This window comes from Castor canadensis, chromosome 4 (genome assembly GCF_047511655.1).
Source record: "Castor canadensis chromosome 4, mCasCan1.hap1v2, whole genome shotgun sequence".
Lineage (NCBI taxonomy): Eukaryota > Metazoa > Chordata > Mammalia > Rodentia > Castoridae > Castor > Castor canadensis.
Genome location: NC_133389.1, coordinates 48,071,108 through 48,095,242, shown reverse-complemented (window position 1 = coordinate 48,095,242; position 24,135 = coordinate 48,071,108). Strand labels below are relative to the sequence as shown.

Here is a 24,135-nt window from a genome sequence, read left to right as displayed (position 1 = left end):
TTGATTAAGCAAAGTAAGGAGCCCAGATATATTGTGTATTTTATGTTTGTCTTTAAAACGTGTATGCATGTGTGTATATGTGTGTAATTTTACATATAGGTTTTTTGCAGCCAATTTCCTGAGGGTATGTATGGTATAATGTATTTAGTTGGTACAGATGGAACACACTAAAAGGTCTAAAGCAGAGAAATAAAACTAGTTTAAACAGTTTGATTTCAGAATAGCTCAATGAGTAAGCATCTTCTCAAGGGTCTTTATATGGATTTGACTTTTCAGGACTTGGGGGATTTCCATTGCTCCTCAGTGGAATGGTGGAGTGCACCAGGCAGATCTGAGGGACTTTTAACCATCTTGGATGAAAGCAAAAATATCTGTTTTCATTTCTTGGTCTTTCATTGCAGAGGATTTGTGGGTGACTTAGTGAAATTCCAAATCTCTTTTAGGATATCTCATTTTAAAGAGGAAAAATAAGCTCCAGAAGACAAAGTTGTTTGTGATTCATTTTTCTTATATTAAATGTGCACTAGTGGTTAGAGAGAATTAATTCTAAAGACTTGGGGAAAGACAGCATTCTTTAATTCTTTCATTGGATGAATTAAGGAAAATAATGTTATTAGATATAAGGAGAGATGTACATTTCTTTTGCTTTCTGAAATGCTTTCACACACACACACACACACACACACACATACACACACACACGCACCCTACAAACAAACAAAAACCCAGTTTTTTTTCTATTAGAGATGAAGATGACATCAATGATGTGACTTCCATGGCAGGAGTCAACCTCAATGAAGAAAATGCCTGCATCTTAGCAACAAATTCTGAATTGGTTGGCACACTTATTCAGTCATGTAAAGATGAACCATTTCTTTTCATTGGAGCTTTACAAAAGAGAATTTTAGACATTGGTAAGTACAGAGGTATGAATGTCTTATCAAATGTTATCAAAAGAGATAACCCTGGAACTCTGAAGTTTAAATAAGGCTGTGGTATTAACCAATATTTCCTGTGTATTGCAGAAAGAAGTGTTTCAAATCATTAATATTATCCAAATTGTATAACCTATGGATACTGGTTTATATAATAAAAGTTAATGTTTTATTCATAATTCTCAATGGAGTAATAGACACATGCAATTTTACGTGAATACAATGTGGTGTACTATTTTTTTCTATCTTGTTTCTTTCTTGGTAGGCCCTTAGTTATATATATGTACATGTTACATGTATACTTATGTTACATATATCTGTTTATAAAGTATAAGAGTAGCCAGTGAAAGTCAGTGCCTTCCTCCTTCCTTATCTCAGTCCTGAAATTTAAACCTACCTTCATCTTAAAAAACTAAATTAGAATATTAGGGCTCTTGCTAGATCCAGTAGTAGTTGTTAGGTGACTGCAGCGTGTGAAAGAAAATGCAAGAGAGCATAGCAGTGTTACTCTGGAGCAAACGACTTTTTGTGACTGTTTCAACCCCGAACTCACAATCCTCCAGTCTCCCTAGGTTAGCTGAAAGAAGAGACTGACTGGGGAGAGGGTTTTGGGTGTGAGTTATGTCATTTCTTGTGTCTTGACCCTGGAACTTACCAGAGATCATCTCTCCTCCTTCATGCATGTCACATTTTGTGAACAGGTATGTATGAGCTTGGAGTATATTTGAATAGAAACTTTGTGTTTTATATTGATCATATAAAATATGATCATATAAAATATGATTTCTGATTTTTATTCAGTCATGGTATATTTAGGGACTACAAAGTATATTACTATTACATGTTTTAAGTATGTACTTCATAACTAATAAATATTTGAGGTACTATATGCTGTACAAATGACCACTTTTTCATTTCTAATTTAAATTAAGGATAATTATTTCTTTTATCATGAACAATTAGGATTTATAAGTAGCTCAAAAGAGAGGAATTAAGAGCTGAGTGTAAAATGTTTTCTGTTTGCTTCTGTTTTCCTCCCCCCTTCATTCCTTCCTTCCTTCCTTCCTTCCATTTTCTTCTTTGTATATGTCTTTTGTATTGTGTAGGACTCAGTTCTTTAATTTCAGAGCAAGTCTGTGATGGCTTTGGAAATTTACTGAGATTTTTAACTAATTAATGCCATATTACCTAGAGCACTGGTAAAAGTAGATACTTCATTTTATCAGCTCCTCTCCCCTTCCAAACTTTTTTCTAATTTAATTTAACCTTTGATTATATGACAAAAATGTTTTTAAACATTGAAAGAGCATTTTTGATCTCTTAGGACAGGGATCAACTACTTTTTCCACAAAGGGTCAGATGGTAAGCATTTGCCACTTTCTGGACCATATGATCTCTGTCACAGCTACTCAACTCTACTGTCCTGTTGCAAAAGCAACAAGATAACATGTAAACAAATGGGCAAGATGGTTGCCTTAGTTCAGCTTGGGCTGCTGTAACAAAATACTATACACTGGCTGGTTTAAATAAGTTATTTCTCACAGTTTTGAAGTCTGAGATGAGTTGGATTCTTTTTTTTTTTTTTTTTGGCTGTACCTGAGGTTTGAATCAGGGCCTAATGCTTGCTAGGCAGGCTTCCTACTACTTGAGCCACACCACCAGCCCCTCACCCCTCAGATGGATTCTTAATGAGGGCTCTCTTGCTGGTGTTCATACAGCCATCTGCCTGTTGTGTTCTCATGTGGTATGGTAGCAAGAAAGCTAGTTAGCACTCTGGCTTCTCCTTATCCTTCATTAGGGCTCTACCCAAAGGTTCTACTCTAAATACCACAATGCTGGCATAATAGTTCAGCATGGTTTTTGTGGAGACCCATTCAATCCATTATAGTTGAATTTCCATAAAACTTGAATCACGAAAAAAGAGACAAGATTCGGCCTGTTAGCCATATTAGGGCAACCTTTGTTTTTAGAAGAAAAGGGGTAGCTATTTATGGGTTTTTTTGTTTGCTTATTTTTTGCAGAGCTAGGGATTGAATTCAAGGCCTTGTGCCACACCCTTGGTCCTTTTTGCTTTTAGTTTGTTTTTCAGGTAACTATCTTCTCCCAGGCTGGCCTTGAACCTTGATCTTCGTGACTCTACCCCTTGAGCAGCTAGGATTACAGGGTTGTACAGTCATATCTGGCCCACATTTTTAGTTCTTAATGCTGAAACTCAAACTTGTTGTATAATATGCTGGTGAACTATACTTCTGAACTACCTGGTAGTAAACTGAAAATACTCTGAATTATCTAAGCTTTAAAAAAAGTAAGACCACAGAGTGTGGTAATGTATTTCTAGGAATGTTCTCCACTTATTATAAAATCCCTTCTTTACAGAATATATCACAATCAGGCCATTTTTCAGAAACAGAAGAAGTTTGCACAAAGAGCTTTTTGGAAATTCCTGTTTTTTGCTTGAATTATGTTAGGAGATTAAATGCCAGTATCCTAATTACCCAAATTAAACTGCACAGACTTCAGTAAAATCAACAGTAAGGCATGCAAGTGCTAACTAGCTCTCCTTAGTAAGTTAGGTTGACTTTGTTAACAAAGTATTTTATTTAAACCTGGAAATTTTTCTACAGTATTTTTCTCTATAACCGTAAGGCACGTTTTATTGACAGCCTAGTGAAGCTATTTTAGAGCACTTCCTTTTTCAAAGCCTGTACGTATTTCTTAGGCATAGCATTCATTTATTTCATACTCACATATGAACACACACACACACATTTATATTGGTGGTACTGGGGTTTTGAATTCAGAGCCTCATGCTTGCTAGACAGTTGCTGTACCACTTGAGCCATGCCTCCAGCCTTTCTTGCTTTTTTCAGTTATGGTCTCAGTTTTTTGCTTGGTGATCCTCCCAAACTCTGCCTTCCAAGCAGTTGGGATTACAGGTGTGAGTCATCGTACTTGACCTATTTCTAATATTTTTGAAATATGAAATTTTTTTGTCATTTATGGTGCTAGGGATCAAAACCAGAGCCTTGCACAGAAATCAGGACTCTTAATGGATTAATTATCTCTGTTTTATAAACACATATGGAACTATTTCCAAAGTTCTTCTTTCTGTAACACTAAATATTTCTAAGTGTTCATTTTCTTCAAATATGAAATACCAATGCCACTTCTACCTACCTTAGGTTTAGTTGTGATTTTAATTTTGAATTATTTTGAAATTTTACTGTCCACTGTATAGAATGCCCTACTATTTGTTTATGACGAAGGTTTTAATAAGGTAGATTTGACTTTGTAGTATTTTTTCCCTGCTTCAATCTGAAATTGGAGATAAATTCAGTCTTGCTGCAAACTAATTATATTTTGAAGGCTTGCTTTAGGAGAAACTGGATAATTTTATATCTTCTTCCTACTGGTTTACTATTGACAATATTTTAAATTAAAATTTAATATTTATTGCATGACAGTGTCAAAAATATTGTCTGTGTAATTAGAGCAAATTTTTGCTATAGTTCAAGCTCATTCTTCAGAGAGAATGTGAGTGTCTTTCATATAAGTTGGCATGCAGAATCAAATAATAATATCTTTAAAATTATTGTGGATAGGACTGGTGGAGTGGCTCAAGTTGTAGAGTGCCTGCCTAGCAAGCATGAGGCCCTGAGTTCAAACTGCAGTACAGCAAAAAAAAAAAAAAAATGCTGTACTTATACATATATACTGTGATTGTGTTAGAAACAATCACAGTAGCAGTTTTAAAACTCCATTTAAATTAGACTACCTAATTGCCCATATCTTTAGATATAGTTATCTGTTGGTACAATTGTTTTCACTGTGCCTGAGAAATGCTATTTAAATACAAATAAGATTGATTTATAAATGGACATCTGCTTTTTTAGTATCTGGTCCAAACTATTTTCCTGAAATTTCCTTACTAGTTAATAGAGGGATGGGGAAAAGTTATTTTTTGAAAAAGACAGAAGTTAGTTTGGAATGGTGAAATGATAAGGCTTTGGGTGGATTCCAATTTCTAAATTGATTGCCAGGTCAATTTATCAGAACATGAGTTAGGCAAAATATAAGCATGATTGTAATGGATAAAAAAGAGTATAATAAGATATGTCTATAGATGGGGAATTAATAGACTACATCTGAATTTATTGAAATAAATGTCATAAATTGTTCACAGTGTCAAACAGGGTGAAATGTAATTTTCTATTTTTTTAATTACTAAAATTAACAGAATACAGCACTAATTTCAGCAGTTACCATTTTTCTCCCCGAACACTAAACTTGATTTGTGTTCTTATTAACTTTGTCCTATAAATGACCTTGCAAGGAGAGTGATTCTAGGGGCTAAGTGAAACAATGTCTATATTTTCTGAAGCTTCAGGCTAGGTTTTATTAATGTAATGTCTAAGATCTTTGAAGTTGTGACTTTACTAGGAAAATCATAATCTCCAAACCTTTATTCATAATGGCTATGACTTCCAGGGGGAACAGAATACCTGCTGTGCTAATTATTTCAATTATCAAACACTACTAAAACATGTAATGGATTTTCTCTGCTTCCACAGGTAAAAAGCATGACATTACAGAACTTAACTCTGATGCTGTGAACCTGATCTCCCATGCAACACAGGAGAGATTACGAGGCCTTCTAGAAAAACTGACTACAGTTGCTCAGCATCGAATGACTACTTACAAGGTAAAGGAAATCAATAAAGAAGTACAAAATCTTCTCTCTTTTGTAACATTAAAGATTCTTTTTTGGGTATGGATTCCTATTCTGAACTTATTTTTAAAGGAATGTTATAGACTTTATTTCAAATTAGTAGAAAAATGAAGTCTTATTTGGCTTTATTTAGATATGGTTACATGACAAAATTAGAACAGAATTTAAAATGGTATTCAGAGTTCCTGTGTCATGTAGACTGGAATATGCATTTGTTCTGCCTGAGGCTTTTGCTCAAAGTTTTGATTGGAACAGAGGATATGTGAGGATGGAATACTGGCTACTTTATTCTCTTCAATGGTCTGTATTCCGTTAGCATGCCTGTGCCTGTGCCTTTTTGTTAGTTAATAATAGTACTGAGTGCTGATATTGGTTTCTAGGGGTGTGAACTATTTAGTTTTAGACTTGCCATTATTAGCGAAAGCACTTGATGTATTTGAATTATAGTTTGGGAGCAAAACAGATATATTGGGTGATTAGTGATTAAAGAAAAAGATAACCTGGGATGGAAAAAAAATAAGATAATTCTTTCCATCTTTATCAAAAAATGTTGATAGCTAGATTTTGAACATGGTGATATATAGGTGATCACATGAGGATTTGAGTTTACAAGAGTGGTCATTTCTATGGCTTCCTAGCCATAGGTTAAAAGAAATCAAGGAAAATGTCAGCTGCCACACCATCGGTAAGTTCCCTAGAGGAATCATCCTTTTTTTTTTTTTTTTTTTTTTTTTTCAGATTCTCTCTGCTTCATGTAGACCTATGGAAGAAATACACACACACACACACACACACACACACACACACACACACACACACACAGTTGCTGAGGTCCTTGCTTACATAAATCTTTGTGAGAATTTTCTGGACTGATTTAAAAAAGCGATCAGGAGAAAAATTTGTTGTGAAAATATCAGTATTTCTTTTCATGTAATCTTAGGATATTGTCCATTTCTTCTCAATAATCTAATTTGTTGGCTTACAACTGTTTGGGGTTTGCTTTTATCCTTTTTATTTCTGTAATGTCAGTAGTAATGATCCCATTTTCATTTTTGATTCTAATTATTTGTAGCTTTTCTTCTTTTTTTCCTTTCTCCTTTCTTTATCAATCTAGGTAATGGCTTGTTGATTTTGGTGGTCTTTCAAAGAACCAACTTTTGTGTTAATTTTCTCTATTTTTATATTCTCAATTTCATTTATCCACTTTTGTCTTCATTATTTCTGTCCTTCCTTATAGCTTTGGGTTTAGTTTGCTCTTGTTCTTTTCAATTCAGTAAGATGTAAAGTTAGGTCGTTGATTTGAGGTCTTTCTTTTCTAATAGCTGCATTTACTATTATAAATTTCCCTCTACACATGCCTTCAGTGTATTCCATAAATTTTGGTATGTTGTCTTTTCATTTGTCTCTTTTTTCTAGAAATTTCTCTGATTCATTGGTTAAGTGTGTGTGCCTTAATTTCCATATATTTGTGATTTTTTTTTTCTCAGTTTTCCTCTGTTGATCGTTCAAGATTCACTTTGTTGTGGTCAGAGAAGATACTTGGGTGATTCAAGCATTTGAAAATTATTGAGACTTGTTTTCTAATCTAGCATATGGTCTGTCCTTGAGAATGTTCCATATGGATTTGAACAGAATGTGTATTGTGCTTTTGTTGGATGTTGATAAATGTCTGTTAGATCTAGTTGGTGGTTTGTAGTGTTAGTTCATCTATCTCCTTAATGATAATCTGTCTAGATACTCTATCTATTATTGAACATGGAGTATTAAAGTCTTCAACTACTTTAGCTCAGTGGTCAAATGTACACTTACTATGCACTGTCCCCAGTATTCCCTCACCCTCCAAAAACATCTGTCAATGTTTCCTTCAGATATTTGAGTCCTTTCTTATTTGGTGTATATATCTCTGTTAGTTATTGAAACAAATACTTCAGACTATTAAACTAAAAAGAGGAACAGTTTATTTTTGCATAGTTTGGAGGATTCTAGTCCATGGATAGCCTAATTGCTTTTGGGCCTGTGGCAAGGCAGTGAATCATGGCAGGAGCACATGCAGTGGAGCAAAGCTGTGACCTCAATGGCAGCAAGGAAGCAAAAGAGAGAAAGAGGGTTGAGGTCTCCTTTAAGGGCACATTACTAATGACCTTATTTCTTCCACTAGGCCCCAGCTCTTTAAGGTTCCATCACCTTCCATTATCACCACAGGCTAGGAATTGATCCTGTCACATATGGACAGTCCCCAAAAGACAGTCAAGATTCAAACCATTTTAATCTCCTTGGTAAACTGACCCGTTAATCAATATATAATGTTCTTGCTTGTCTGTCTGTCTTTCTTTCTCTTCTATATTAAGAAAAGGGATCTTACTATTTTGACCAGGCGGGTTGCATACTCATGGACTCAAGTGATCCTTCTGCCTCAGCGTCCCTAGTAGCTATGACTACAGGTGTGTATCACCATGCCCAGTTTATCTCTTTCAACAGACTTTGACTTAAAAGTCTGTCTTGTTTCATATTAGCATAAACAACAATGCTTTCTTTTAGTTACTGTTTACATGGAATATCTTCTTTTCATCCTTTCATTTTCAACCTGTTTTTTTTTTCCCTAATCTAAAATGATATTCTTGCAGGCAGCATATAGTCACATTGTGTTTTTCATCCATTTGGCAGTCTCTACTTTTTGGTTAAGGATTTTTGTTCATTTATGTTTAATTACTGATAAGAAAGATATCTGCTGTTTTCTTCATTTTTTTTTTGTATTTCTTGCAGCTTTTTGTCCCTAATTTTTTCCATTGCTGTCTTTTGTGTTTGATTTTTGTCTTATACTATTTTGATTTATTTTCTTTCATATGTATTTTCTAGATTTTTTTGTAGTGGTTGCCATGGAAGTTACCTTAACACCCTTAACTCTATAATAGTATAGTTTGAATTGATAACAGCTTGTCTCCAATTTTGTAACTTGGGGAAATTAGTTTTCTTGTTATTGTTAACTTTTAGAAATGTTTTTCATTTTTCATACCTGAATTCTCCCCATTCTTGCTTTAATCACAGAGTTGTTTCAGAAGTACATCAGTATATCATCACTTACAGTGGAAAGTTTTTATACAAAATGCAACGTGTAAAATTTAGTACGGAAGAGAATTTTCCCAAGTAATGTTCCCTGAGTTCCATTCAGAGCTCCCTGGTATAGCACCTTCAGGTGGATTTAGTTGTCATAACCAGAAGATAGTATGTACACCATCTGGAAGACCTCCATAATGTAGCTAAATTAACACCTCCTTAACCTGTCTTGTATACTGACTATTCTATTGATTTCCCCTGCCCACCTTTCCCCCATACATATTTAATATACAGCTAATGCCAGTGCCTGAGTTTGCATATATAGAAAGGCAGAAAGGATTATTATCCTTCTTTAAACAGAAATAGTAATTCTTTAATTACGCTTAAGTTCAAATTCATCCTTATTTTATTGATTTTAATTGTCTTTGCATCACAGATTTAGCCCAGTCATTGTATTCCACGAGTTTTATTAAAAAAAAAAAGCCCCTGTTAAAAGTGCAAAATCCTACCATCTCTTTCCACCCTGAACATCCATTTACTTTTGATAATTTTTCACCTGGTAAGATATATAGTCAATAGTGAACCATAGACCATAAAATAAGGTTTAAGTGAAGAAGTAAAAAGTGACTGTGGTACATAGCATTGTATCTTTTTGCCAGTTGTTTTTCCACTGAAGGTATAATCCAGTCTTCTGTATGCCTGTGACCATGGAGAAGCTTCAGTGTTGTCTGTGGTTCTTTTAGATGGAATTCACATGATGGTGTTGATATCACTGGAGTCTGGATTATATTGCATTTTCTTTTGTTTTTTTAAAATTATGCACTCTGTTTCACTTTTCTGCTTCAGTAGTGTTTTTTTGCCGGGGTGGGGAGAAGGTGAGGGTTAGCACATTGATCATACCCCTTTGGAAAGGGACATTATTGTGACATACATGTAATGTACTCGATCACATTCACCCCGCTATTACTGCTTCTTATGATGCCCCATTTCTAGTTTTTTAAATGGGTTTCATTGTGACATTAGGTCATTATATTTTCATTGCTAAATCATTTAATAATGGTCCTAATACCCCTAGTCTATTGATGCACAAAGACTTCAGCAAGTTAGGCCTGCTGACACCAGAAGTATTGTGGTAAGATTGGGGTTTAACTACTATTTCAAGAAGGTTAGGGACTCAGTAGGAATAGGAAGGCACTCATTCTGTAGAAGTGTCTAGAAGAGAAAGGGAACATGTATTATGTTACCGGCCATTGTATCTGAGTTGGAAAAGAAGAAACTTAGCCTGAGAATGTTATAGGGTTAAAATTTAGAAAATCTCTACTTCTTTTTAATAATGTTTATTGTCTCTTTTAAATTAAATTCTGTCAAGTAAACTATCTCCAGAGTGTCTGAACACAAAAATTGTAAAGATGAAGAATCTGACAAACCACAACCTCTTTGGTTGAAATATAATGTATTCCATATTCTATCTTATATTATTTAACTTTTAAAACCCATTTGGGAATTCTTTTTGTATTAAACATGAAGTAAAATAAGTGGCACCAATGCATCCTTATTCCTGAAACTATGTAATACTCTTTTGATCCAGTTAAATACCAACAATAAAAATTTAATTTAAAAAGAATCTTGGGCATATGAAATCTCTCAGTCTCAGATAATTGAATCAGCCCTAAGCATAGGAATAGAGCAAAGATGGAGGTGGGAGTAGAGCTCTAACCTGATCTCCAGGCCAGGCATTGACTGTTGAACTAAAAGTTTCAATTTTTCAGCTCCCTCTGATGTTTGAAGTTGTGAAATGAGTAGACTGCTGGGTGGCTTAAATACGGATTGGGAAGACCCTGTTGCTCCCCGACCCCAGCAAACCACACACACACAAGTATACCTGTTACAAGAGAGATAAAAGTGGTCATAGGTGAAAAATTAGAAAATAATGTAGATTAAAAAGCACTTTTGATCTGGCAGAATGACTCAAGTGGTAACGCACTTGCCTAGCAAGTGTGAGGAACTAAGTTCAAACCCTCATATTACCAAAAAAAATTTTTTAAAAGCACTTTTTATTTTCTGGTGGGACTGGGGTTTGAACTCAAGGCTTTATGCTTGCTCTCACAAGGCAGGTGCTCTACCACTCGAACCATTCCTGCAATCCATTTATTTTGGAAATGGGTCTCGCAAACTATTTGCCCTGGCTGGCCTCAAAGTGCGATCCTCCTGATCTCAGCCTTCCAAGTAGTTAGGAATACAGGTGCCTGGCAAGAAAGCATTGTTTTTACACTCCAGCATATAAGAATAAACAGAACAATTTGAATCTTATCATTTTATGGAATACTTAAGGCAGTTAATTATACTTTTGTTATGACTCTCATTTATAAATTATATATTTAATTTGACCATAGTTTCTGTCCAAATTCACACTTTATATGGCAATCTTCAAATGAGGCCTTCATTATTTTAAAGTTTGCCACCTTGTGCTGTGTTCTGTTTTGATAGAGGTGGTAGTAAAATTTCAAGTTTTAACCAATCCAACCGTGGTAACCACAGTGCTGTATTTTTCAGTGAAGTGATTGTTTTTTTGCTTTTCATCTTCACATGCCTAAGATTTAATTATTCTTGTTAAAGTCTGCTGAAATGGACAGTTGAGCTAAAAATATTTATATCTTTTAAAATCTTTTTAAAATGGTATACTCTTTAGATTCTTCTCCTATTTTTAGGATCTGCTTAGTTTAATTCCTTTCCACACCTCCGAATGGGGTTTACTAAGAAATCTCTTTGAAATGTAAATGCTCAATCATCTCTCAGATTTTAAGAACATTAAAGTTCTTTGGTTTTGTTTGTTTGTTCTCTTAAGTTTGTTTAACTAAAACAAAAAATATTTCCTCCTGAAAATTTAGCTCCCTGCCATCTTTAGCTGAAGTATAACAATACCTAATGTAGAATGTGTTGCCCAGGATTATCTTAAGACTTTCTCTTTCCTCCCCTGCCAGGCAAGTGAAAATTACATCTTGTCTAGTGATACCAGGTCACAGCTCAAGTTTCTTGAAAAGCTGGATCAGTTGGAGAAACAGAGAAAGGATTTAGAAGAAAGAGAAATGTTATTTAAGGCAGCCAAGGTAAGAACCTATGTGATTTATGAGTGAAAAACAGCTTGGCAGTGAGGTCAGAATTGGGTTTATCATCGGTTGACTGTCTTGGTTTTATTAAGCCTTTAGATTTCTCTTGAGAATTTTTTGAAATGAAATTACTAATAGAATGTCTCACAGTCAGGATGGGTGATACAGTGGCTTTCAGTTGTCTTAATGAATCATAATCTTTTGTCCCATAACTCTCATTTCTCATGTGCCTAGCATCATACCCATTTACCTCCATCCCCCAGATAAAAACGTTTTGTAAAATGTTTAGGGTCTTTCAAGGATAGGAATCTATAGGTGCCAAGTTGAAGCGGGGAGGGGTGGTTTAGAAAGTGGACAGGAAGATTATGGGTAAAATAAGGAATAGTTTGGATTGTATCAAATAAAATAAAAGATAGGTGGGAATGGATAAGAGAGAGAGAGAGAGAGAGAGAGAAAGAGAGAGAGAATGGGTGAAGCTATTTACTTATTTATTTTCTTTCTCTTTTATTAACTGTTTCCCAGGACTACTAGTGCCAGATGGAATGAAATCTTAATTCCACTACAGTATGCATTTTATAGGTCCACATTTCTTTATAGACTTAGGGCCCTTGTGAGACATTAAAGGCTGAGCACTAGAGTCTTAATTTTTGTTTTAAACACCTTAATTTTAATTCCTGGTATTCTTAGAAGCCTCCCTTCTTAGAGTATTTGTTCCTAATTACATACCAGTTGCTTTTTTAAAGCTAATTTGTTTTTGAAATAATTTCATACTTAAAGACAAATTAACCAGAACTGTATTTTCTCACCCTCCTTTCCCAGATTCCCCATTTTTAACATTTTGCTACATTTGTTCTATCTGTACTCTTTTTCCAACCTTTCTGCACACATGGGCACTCACATTCCCATTTTCATTAGTTTGTCCCTAGTAGTGTCAGTATTGTCTCTTTCAGTTTTAGGTTTTTAGTATATTCACAGATTTGTACAACTATTGGCACTATTTTTTTTTTCCTGGAACTTTTAGAAGTAATCTTTGGACATGATGTCCCATCACTCCTAAGCATTCTAGTTTGTATTTGTGAAAAGACATTGGCCCATGTAACTATTCAAATCAGGAAGTCAGCAATGTAGCACTACTGTCAATTGTCTAGGCCCTATGCTAATTTCACCAGCAGCTTCACCTGCTTTTTTTCCCCTCCACATTCCATTTTTCTATTAAGGAATATGTATTTCATTTTACTTGTCATCCATTTTCATATTCTGTCACTCAGTTTCCCTCTTTCTTTTACATTCGTGCTTTTGACAGTTTGAATAGCACAGGCCTTATCTTCTGTAGTATGACCACACAACCAGGGTTTGTGTGGTATTCCCTTATTTCTTGACTTAAATCATGCATTCTTGGCACTAATGCACAGAAATGTTGCTATGCTTTTCTCAACTGATCATACCAAAAGCAGCCTTGATTACCTGGTCATGTAGGTGCCTACTAGTTCTATCCATTTTATTTTTATTATTAGTGGGACTGGTTTTGAACTCAGGGCTTTGTGCTTGCAAAGCGGGCACTCTACTACTTGAGTCACATTTTGGTCTGGTTATTTTGGAGATGTGTCTGGTTGTTTTGGAGATGAGCTCTCATGAAATATTTGCCTGGTCTGGCCTCAAACTGCAATTCTCCCAATCTCAGCCTCCCAACTAGATAGGATTATAGATGTGAGCCACTGGCTCCCGATTAGTTGTCTCCATTTTAAATTGTCCCCTTGTAATTTTATTATTTTTCATAAGGAGATACTCTAAGATGATGTCAATATCCCATCTTCTTCAAATTTCTGTGTCAGCCTTTATATCTATTACGACATCTGCCTGAATCAGCCACTTCTGTGGTGGTTGCCAGATTCTGATTCTTTATTCCCATCAACTCTCCTACATTTATGAGCATTCTACTGTATGAAATAGTATTCTTTTCTCTCATATGGGTATAGGCTCATAGATTTCTGTTTGAGTCAACCAGTTGCCATCCATTATTATCACTGTTTGTTTTGATGCTCAAATTGCTTCTCAATGGGAGATTCTTGCAAAGAGGCATTTCAGTCCCTTGTCACTCTAAGCACATGCCCTTTTTGGCACAAAATATTCCAGGCCCAGCTTTTACTCTTAGTGTCCCTGCTGTGGGATATCAGCCATTTCTCCAAGGAACCCTGCTGTTTTTTAGTTGAAGATAGCTAGAAACCACTATTAGAGTATACCTTGTGCTCACTGCTTAACATAATTATTACATTTAAGATATATCAATGGACAAACCTAGGAAATAATATGTGTGGTGTGTATATATAAATACATATGTAACTGTAACTTTTCTAGATTTGTATGTATATATTATAAAATCATGAGTTCATATGGATATCTCTAGCTCCAGTCCTGTACCTCAGGAATCTTTCTACCCTTTGTCTTTCTGTGTTTTTAAAAACTTTCTTCAGTAGTTAGAAACTTGGCTCCCATCATCCTTTATGTCCTTACTCAGCTTACTTGCTTGATTGATATAATGAATCTTTCAACCAGCTATGCTGGGTGATTACTGTCTACTACTTACTGTTTCCCTTATCCCCATTTCATTGTGCATGTTATTTGCCCCCATGCCTATTGGCCCATGCCTTATTGAGGCTCCTCAATCCTTGACCACTCTATATTCTTGTCCATTGGGCCATGCCTTGGCGAGGTGTTCCAACCTTGTACAAAGGATGTGGGCACCATAGCCTTGTTACTATGCAGCTTCCCACTGTTCCAATCTCAGCTCTGATGCTGACCCTTGCACTGGGAAGAGCAGGAAAATGGGACAGGAAGATGTTCTTCCTTGAGCCCACAAGTGTTATAAGCAAGAACTCAGCTGTTATAATGAGGTGGTTTATTGGTTTTACTTCCAATTACTGTGTTGTAAACAAGATGGCTGTAAATTTAAATACTAGTCATTATTGGGTATAAGGTATTATACTTGCTGTCTTTTGCCTTTTCCTCCTTTACTAAACAGGTGTTAGACTGTCCCATGTTATAGTCCTCAGCCTTCTCCTCTGTCTTCATTCCCTCTTAGGATTGTATTTCCCGATCAGCCTACATTCTAGGCTCATATAGATAACCACCTACTTGGTATTGCTTCATTGGCTAAGAGGCATCTCAAATTTAGTTTGTCCCAAAGGACTCCTGATTTTGCTCCTCTCCTTACTCAGATGATACCATCATTCACCCATATGTTCAAGCAATAAAACCTAGGTGTCATAATTAATTCCTCTGCCTCTCCCCTCTCCCCACATTCAGTTGATCTCCTGTTCTTCTTCTGCAGTGTGTCCATCTTCTCTTCATCAACATTGTCACCACTGTTGTCTGAAATATCTTTCACTTGGAATTTTATAGTATCTACCAAATGACCTGCTTTCACTTCTGCAGTCCATTCATCATGTTCTTGTTAGAATAATGTGTTTATAACCAAAACAAAAAACCTTCAATGGCTTCCTGTTGCATTCTTAAAATAAAATTCAAGCTTCCTCTCAAAGTGTAAAAGGTAATTATTATTAGCATTATTATTATTAGTGGTAGTAGTATCTGGCACCTTCCTCCATCTCTGAGCTTACCTCCTATCTTGCTCTTTACTCACTGCACTCCAGTCACACTGACTTCTATACTCCTTGCATGTGCTAAGCTTGTACACACCTTAGGATATTAGACTTCTAATAGGAATCTCAAACTGAATCTTGAATTCTCTTCCCCTAAATGTGCTCTTCATTAGATCTTTTCTCTCTCAGAAAGCAAGAATTACCATCTCCCAGTTGCTTAGTCCAGGATTTTAGGAATCATCTTTGTATCTTTATTTCTTTTATTATTTTATACTCTATATCCAATTCATCAACAAATCTGGTTGGCTTTATATGCAAACTATGTTTCAAAGTACTGGAGATGGTGTAGGTGGCTAATGACTGTAATCCTAGCTAACACAGGAGATGGAAATGGGAGTATCAAGGTTCAAGGCCAGCTAGGCAATAAAAGTTAGTGAGACCCTATCTCAACAAGTTTGGTGTGGTGATACATGCCTGTACTCCCAGTAACAGGAGGCAAAGTTATGGGGATTGCCATCTAAGGCTGGCCTTGTACAAAAATGAAATCCTGCCTCAAAAATAAAAGCAAAAATGGCTGGGGGTGTGATTCAAATGGTAGAGTACCTGCCTAGCCCTGAGTTCAACCCCTACTACTGCCAAAAAAAGAAAAAGTGTTTGCAATCTAACCATTTGTCATTGTCTTCTTTGCTATAATGCTAGTTCAAACAGCCTCTTCTCTTTTTCCTAATCAGTCTCCTATTCACAGCAGTTGCTTTAGGAGACTCTCCTTCCTCATAGCATTGGGTGAGTGTCCGTACCTTCTCTTTTGAGCCCTACAGTATGTCCTCCACATAGTTGCTGGAGTCGCCTTTAGAAAGCTTCCTCCAGTGACTTGTTATTATAACTAGAGTTGACCCCCAACTCCTTATCATGACCTATAAGGAAACACATGTTTTCCAGCCTTTTTCTCTTTTAGATTTTCTCTGGGCTTCAACCCCAGTCCTCTTCCACCCTCAGCTGTGCCCATGCCTCCCATTTTAAAGCTTTGGCATTTACTGTGCCTTCTGCTTGGAATGTTCTTCCCCAGACCTCTCTAGGGCTGTCTCTTTCTTTTCACTCAGACCTCTACTCAAATTTCACTCTTCAGGGCTGGTAGAATGGCTTAAGTGGTACAGTGCATTCCTAACAAGCATAAGGCCGGTTCAAACCTTAGTACTGCAAAAAAAAAAAAAAAAAAAAAAAAAAATTCTGATGTCACTCCTCAGAAATGCCTTTCCTACCATCCTAGCTGGAGAAGTACCACTACAACTTTCCCATCACATTATTCTGTTTTATCTTCCTCATAGCACCTATTGGTATCACAGATTATTAATTTGTTTTTTTTTTATACATTCAAAGTAATTGTTTTAAACTGGAGGTTTTGTTGCACACCTATAATCCCAGCTCTCTGGATGCTGAGATAGAAGTATGACAAGTTCAAGGCCAGCCTGGGCTACATAAGACTGTCTCAAAAGAAAAAAAAATAGCTTGTTTTATTATTTTTCTCTTAAAATGTAAATTACTTGAGAGCAGGGACTTTTAGTAGTTATTTTTTTCTCCAGGGCCTAAGACACTGACACAGGGTAAGATCTGGAGTATGGATGGCCAGTAAATAGTGGATCTCTGACAACAATGTATTAACCCAAAGCCCCCATTTTATACTAGGGCAAAAATTATATGCACATACATATGTGTGTGTGTGTGTGTGTGTGTGTGTGTGTGTGTGTATGTATGTATGTATGTATTTGAATATAAACACATTTACACATGTTCATTTTCTCCTAATATTGTAGGTAGAATAACAAAGGAATTATTCTGGGCTGAAGTGAAATTGTGTTAGTATATTGGGGACTAAAATGAAGAAAATAGTTACTAGCTTTGGGTAGAATTCTATGTGGTATTATATCTTTGAGATTAGAATTCGTAAAGCTACAGACCATCTACTGTGTCTTCTTTTAACAAAAGTACTGACAAATCAATGAAAAGTATCAGGTAAACTTTAGTAAATAGGAGGTACTTTTAGGTTTTATTTTGTTAGCTGTCTTTAGCTTAGGTTAAATTTTATAGAACAAATATGTAGGAGTTAAATAACTCTGTTACTATGAGAAAAAGGACACACCTATTCCAAGCATGGTTTCCAGGGGACAATGTTCGTGGCTACCAGAAATGAAGTTTCTTACTCTTCGTCCATCATAGCATTATGTATAGATGATGGCTGTATTCTTACACCAGTCTTGTATTATGAAGAAGTGACATTCAATAAGTACTTATTAACATTTACTTGTGCATAGTGTTCTTTTAAGGACTGTAGAGGAACTAAAGGTAAGACACTCTAATGAAAATAATAGAATGTATTTCCTACATAAAAAGAAAGAGATTTGGTTGAAGGTTAGTCACTTCTTGATTTTAATAGTCCTTGAAATAGTATATGTTTTTCCAAAATGGCTTCACCTAAATATGTGCTAGTGTTGTTTTCATTCATGTGAGCCAACAGCTCTTCTCTTTCCCTTTTGTTCATCCATACCATCTATTTTTTAGTTTCCAGTGTTCCAACAAGAACAGCGTCATGCCTCGACTGGACCTGACTGACATCGTTAGCATCATTTTCAGTCTAAGCTTCCTCCAGGCTAGAACAGCACAGCCAGCCCAGATGATGGGGTGGGGAGGGGGGATAGTGCAGCTAGATTGGATTGAGGCATTGCCCCTGGAGCTAGGATTTTCAATCACAAGAGAAATTGTCATTTATTAAATATTTAACGGCAACTGTAGTGTTTAGATACTTATAATTTCTATTAAATTTTTCTTTTCCTTTGATAGAGTCGTTCTAATAAAGAAGATCCAGAACAGCTGAGATTAAAGCAGAAAGCCAAAGAGGTAGGACTTTCAAGTTCCCGTGCTGGTCTTTGTGTTGAGGGAAGGTTGGCAGCTCTCTCCTGGCAATTAGGTCAGGGTTTATTTTGCTGTTGCATACCATTTGCAGACGCCTTGGGGAAGGACAGGAACTGCTGAAGGCAAGGGCAGTACTTCAAATGAGGTCAATGAGTTATGTGCTCTCTTTTTAAATTTATTTTCAAGGCTTATGCCTGTCTAGAAATGGCTCTTTGTAAACTGCAGCGGAGTACTTGGAGGAATATAATGTGGGATTAAAAAAAAGAAAGAAAGAAAGAAAGAAACTTTTGAGATTTTTAGCATCTGGGACTGTACAATAGGCTACATTTTTCCAGGGTAATTGTTCGTTTTGTAAATCTGATACTGCTTATAATTCTTTGGCTGGGGGGCGGTACTGGGATTTAGTTTTAAATGGAAAACGCCTCTGGCTTTTAATTTTCTGGGCCCAGCAGTTTTCTGTTCTGGAATGGAGCCCTTGTTTCACACAGTTCATGTTTAGCTGCAGGGGTTTTAGTTTATAGCTTAGACTGGTTAAGCTTTTACTCCCAGAGGCCTCTGCATAGCAACTGTAGAAATCAACAAATAAGTTCATTTATGTCTGCAGCCTCCTCTCAGTAGCTGACTTTTTACATTTCCCAATATCCATTTCCTGACTTTTCTAGCCTCAGAGAAAAAAGCTCCACTAATTGGAGCTTATTTTAATTGAGCCTTAATATTGGATCTCACTGGAGTTGCCCCCAGAGCTGCTGAGAACAGAATGAAATGAAAATACCTAAGGTTGAGGTTGAAGATGTGTGTGTGTGTGAGTGTGTGTGTGTGTGTGTGTGTGTGTGTGTGTGTGTGTAATTTTTCACTTGACCTACAGATTCTTTTCCCTCCTGAATAAATCATCAAGCCTGTTCACATTTCTGATTAAGGATCTGACAGCAGATGATAATAAAGACAATTGAGGTGTGAGACGTGTGATATGGAGCTGAAGAAATTGGTTTCTATAGTTACTTGACTGATTTGATGCAGTTTTTAAGGATCTTTGTACTAAATAAGAATGATTTCCTGAGCAACCTTTTTCCTTAACTGTGCCTCTTGAACTATGAAATTTGTTGTTGCTTAACATTGCTGCACTTGGCTTCTAGGTGCCAGCAGCAGCAGGTTATTTATGAATGTTTTAAAGGCCCTTATTGTTTGGATTAATGTAGGAGCTGAGGCAAAACAAATGGAAATCTAGTAAGAATCTTACAGTCAATGTGTGGTGTTTTCATTAACATAGAAAAGGAAAATACATGAACTCTTCGTGGAAGGGTATCAGGAAAGGGAGAACATTAAGAAGAGTTGGGACCAGAATCATCTTATTTCCAACAAAAGGTTCTTCGTACTAATATCTTTCCTTTGGAAAATTTATCTAAAAATATTAACTTGTGACTGTACCTACATTCTCTGTAAGAAAACCTGACTTGACAGATTATTTGGAGAAACACAACATATCATTGCTCTGAATCCTAGATATCCCTCTTCATTTTAATCAAGGATATTTATATCACTTCCTTCTAATTGTTTCCCCGTTTTGGAAAATATCTACCAGAAACCTTACCCTTTTAACCTTAAAGATTTTCCTTATATGTTGTTCTTTCATAAATCTTCATAGACATCTATATCTTAGTTTTTCTTTCAGTTTTGAATGGGATGTTTTGTTAGTTTGATTTTTTTAGTATTGTGTTTAATTATTCCCTGAGGGATTAATAGGTGGACAACATTTTTCAAATAATATTGAGAGAGGCAAAATGTGCCTCTTTTACTGAGTACAGCAAGCCTGTTTTTTTCTCTCCTTGTGCACCTCTGCTTATTATTTTTTTCAAGCAAGACTAAAAGAATTCTGTGATTTCTTTCCAATGTATTTTTGAAACTTTTCTAGTTGTTTACTTCTGTAAATAAATCCTCTTTGATCTAAAAAGGAATCAAATACATTGACCCTGGTTCCAGAACAGAGCTACTCTGTATTAGTTGCAAATGCTTGAAAGTGGAATATTGTCATTTTCATCATCCTCCTGCCCCCTAGAGCTGTCCCTAACCTTAATATTCAAAAGGGTTCCCATTCAGAATCAAATACACAGTGATACCATGTTTGTTTGATTGCATAAATACTGTCCCTACTTTAATATAGAGTTGAATTGTTCTCTTATCTGGTAATTTGCAAGGTTACAAACTAATTACTAGTATATCAATGTAAACTCTAACACTTTGTGTTTCTTTTGGTATTTGACTAACTGGGAAGTTTTCTTTGTTCAATTGTGAAAGTTAACACAATTGAGAAAGTTTCTCACAGTTGCTTGATTTAGAGCTGCTTTGCTTTCCCTTTCCAAGTAACTATCCACCTCCCAACCAGGTAACAAAACAGATTAAGGGCAATGTATCATAAATGCAGAACTGCAAAAAATTGTTAGAGGCATTGTATGCTTTATTTATGCTGGGAAAATTTTCAACAGTGGTGTTAATCCTATAAATTTTAAATCACAACCTGAATTCCCTTCACAATCCATGTTTGCTTTCAACTGTTTTTGATCTTGATTATTTCTCCAAGTTTTTTCTTGAGCATTTCTTCTTTGCATTCTGGATATATGGACAAATTGTGTTAAATTGAGCAGGTTATTATGAAGGTATCTTGTAGTGTCTTTTTATTCCTCCTATTGACTCCTTCTCATTTTGTCATTATCATTTGACACTTAAAAAAAAAAAACAAAAACCTGCTTTTGGATTTGCTTCCAGCCTAGTCTCAGTCCATAAAGGTGGTTCCTGTTGCATACTGTTCTTATTAACTGGACAAGTTATTTAATTATTTGAAAACCTTATTGTTGTCTTACAAAATGTCTGTGGATATACCGTTAACTCAAACATTTTATTTTAAATATAGGGGCTCTCTTTTTTTCCCCCTTTTAATGTTTTTTACTAAAAAAAAATTTTGGAGCATATTCTTTCTGTCTTGTAACTTTAAAATTTCAATACTAACATTTTCAATGTCTGCATTTTTTATTTCTGTAGATACTTTTCCTGAAATGTTAACTCTGATTTCCATTTCACCATCTATTTGGGAAAAGGTATACATTACTAATTGCCAGATTCTAACTTCAAATAAGCAGGCACATCTTTGTTTAATGCAGCTGCAGACTTGTTCAAAATGTGTGTTGTATGTCCTAGATTAACATCTAGCCCTCTGTGTTTTCCTTTCTTACCACATCATCCAGAACTCTGCAGTGCAAGCCATATGATTTTGCAGTTCAAAATTCCTGATTTCTTAAAGATTTGTTATATATTTTATGACCCTTATGTCCTTTTGAATTTCTTTTTTTCTCCTTTGAGAAATGTGAGTTCAGTGCATCTGTGTTGAGTGAGACAAAGATTTCATTTACTTTATTTTTAGTAATTCTAGCATTTCCAACTGCATCAGACAATGGGGGATGGGGGGATATAAGAATATACCTGCTGGCACATGGGCTTTGTTCACAACATGTAGGAACCGGGCACAAGAATAAATACAAGTTAGGAAACTTGTACCCTGAAGTATTAGGGGGTTTTGCTTAAAGAAATTTTAGAATATAAAAACACTAGGTACAGCTCTCCATAAAACATTATTATGCAGTAAATAAACTATTTAATCATAAAGCTCATTATTGAATAGAAAATATTTTATTTAGATATGAGAAAGACAAGACAGTTTTTAAGGTGAAATTTGAAAAGATAGTGAAATGTGATAAAGAGAGCTATTAAATTATAGCAGTTTATATTTAAATTTAATTCTAGTTCTGCATGTGCCAAAACCGATGGAACATTGGATAGAGCAAAAGCAAATTTGTCATTAAAACTACATTTGAGCAATCAAATCAATGCCAAATTGTAAAGGGCTTTTATGACATACCAGAGAAATAGTGATAGAAAGCATTGGCAGTCTAGGACAGTGGTCTCAAACTGCAGTGTGCATGAAAATTATTCCAAGGACTTCTGAATATACAGATTGCTGGGCCCTGGCCCCAGAGTTTATGATCCAGTAGGTATGGGTTGGGGCTGAGTCCTGGTTGCTGTTGCTGCTACTGCACTACAGATCGTGACTAGAACCACTGGAGAACTGTCTTAAGAGTAGAAAAGGGTACTTTTCATATTCCTTTGCAAGTGTGAGGCCCTGACTTCAAACCCCATATATATTCCCTGTAGGTATGATTTGGAAATCTGAGATTTGGAATCTTGAACTGACAGAGTTCAGTTGCCATCTGATAATCATTCCATAGGTTCTGTTTGGGGACCAGAAAAGCTACACAAGGTTTTTTCCATGAATATCTTCACAAGAGACTTCATGGTGATAGAGATTCATCAGAAGATGTATGCATCCTTAACTTTGAAACTGAGTATTTGTGTATCTTGAGAAACATACCACTCCCTTGGTAGAAGAGGGAGGTACATGTTATAACAGGAATAAGCCAAATGTGACACACACCTATAATTCCAGCTACTGGGGTGGCAGAAACAGGAGGATCTTGAGTTCAAGGCCAGTCTGGGGAAAGGTAGCTATGAGACCTTGTCTTAGAAATCTAACTAACAGTGACTCATCCCTATAATGTGCTAGCTACTTGGAAGATAGAGATACAAAGGGTCAGGGTTTGAGGCCAGTTCTGGCCAAAAGTCCATGAGATTCCATCTCAACCAATGAAAAGCTGGGTGTGGTTTCAGAGGTTTTAGTTCATAGTCCTTGACCCATTAATTCTGGGCCCATGGTGAGGCAGAACATCATGATGGCAGAAATATGTGGCAGAGGCTATTCATCTCAGGCAGACAGGAAGTAGAGAGAAAAGGAGAAAAAGACCCAGACCAAGATACAGCCCCCAGGACACTTCTAGTGACCTTTCTGCAGCTGTTGCCCTACCTCCTAAAGTTTGCAGACCCTCCCAAAATAGTGCCACCAACTGGGATCCCTTCAATACATGAGCCTTTGAGGGGACACTTCATAGCCAAAGTATAACAGTGTCTAACTGAGATGAAGAGAAATACTCCATTTTTCTGGAAGGTACGTGTCTTAGTTTTTTTCATCGTTTTGACAAAATACCTGAGACCAACAGGAGAGGAAAGGTTTATTTTGGCTCATAGTTATAGAGGTTTCAGTCTGAAGTCGGCTGGCTCCATTGCTTTAGGCCTGCAGCAAGGTAGAAACATCAAGATGGAAGGGCATAGTGGAGGAAACTGCTCACCCCATGGCATCCAGGAGGCAGAGAGAGAGGGACAGGAAAGGACCAGGGACAAGATATGCCTCCCCCAGTGACCTACTTCCTCTAACGAAGCTTCACCTCCCTGTTCCCAACACATTCCAGTAATGCCACCAAGTTATGTATCCATCCATGCATTAATCCATTGATTATGTCAGAACTCTCATGGTCCAGTCACCTTTCAATGGTTGGATCCACCAGCTGGGGATCAAGCCTTCAACACATGAGCCTTTGGGGCGGGGTGGGGGGGGCATTTCATATCCAAATCATGACAGTATGATAGATGAGAAGGGAAGGACTGAATAACAAGACATCTGAGTATGCCTTTCAAATTCCAAGGTATTCTGGATAGTATCCTGATAGCATAAAGAACTTGTTTAGTGATGAAGAGAGAAAATAATCAGACTCTGAACTTGTTCATCTAGTGGAATGCCAGCTCAGTAATTATCTCTGAGGGCTTAGAAAGGACTCTGATTCTACTGTGGTTTCCTTGAATGTAGTGGGGGTGGGTTTTTTTTTAAACTTGCTTTTTGATTCTTTTGGTTTAATATTCACCATTAT

At 36.2% G+C, this 24,135-nt stretch overlaps 1 protein-coding gene across 4 annotated transcripts in view; it reads left to right on the top strand.

The window, feature by feature from the left end:
- Positions 1-24,135, top strand: part of LOC109680301 (transcription initiation factor TFIID subunit 4B) — a 110,742-nt gene that overhangs the window by 50,598 nt on the left and 36,009 nt on the right. For all 4 annotated transcript variants that reach the window (XM_074070117.1, XM_074070115.1, XM_074070114.1 and 1 more), the window contains 4 exons: positions 745-914; positions 5,507-5,637; positions 11,700-11,825; positions 18,260-18,316. In XM_074070117.1, the coding sequence (XP_073926218.1) occupies positions 745-914; positions 5,507-5,637; positions 11,700-11,825; positions 18,260-18,316 (484 nt within the window). The remainder of the gene's footprint in view (positions 1-744; positions 915-5,506; positions 5,638-11,699; positions 11,826-18,259; positions 18,317-24,135) is intronic.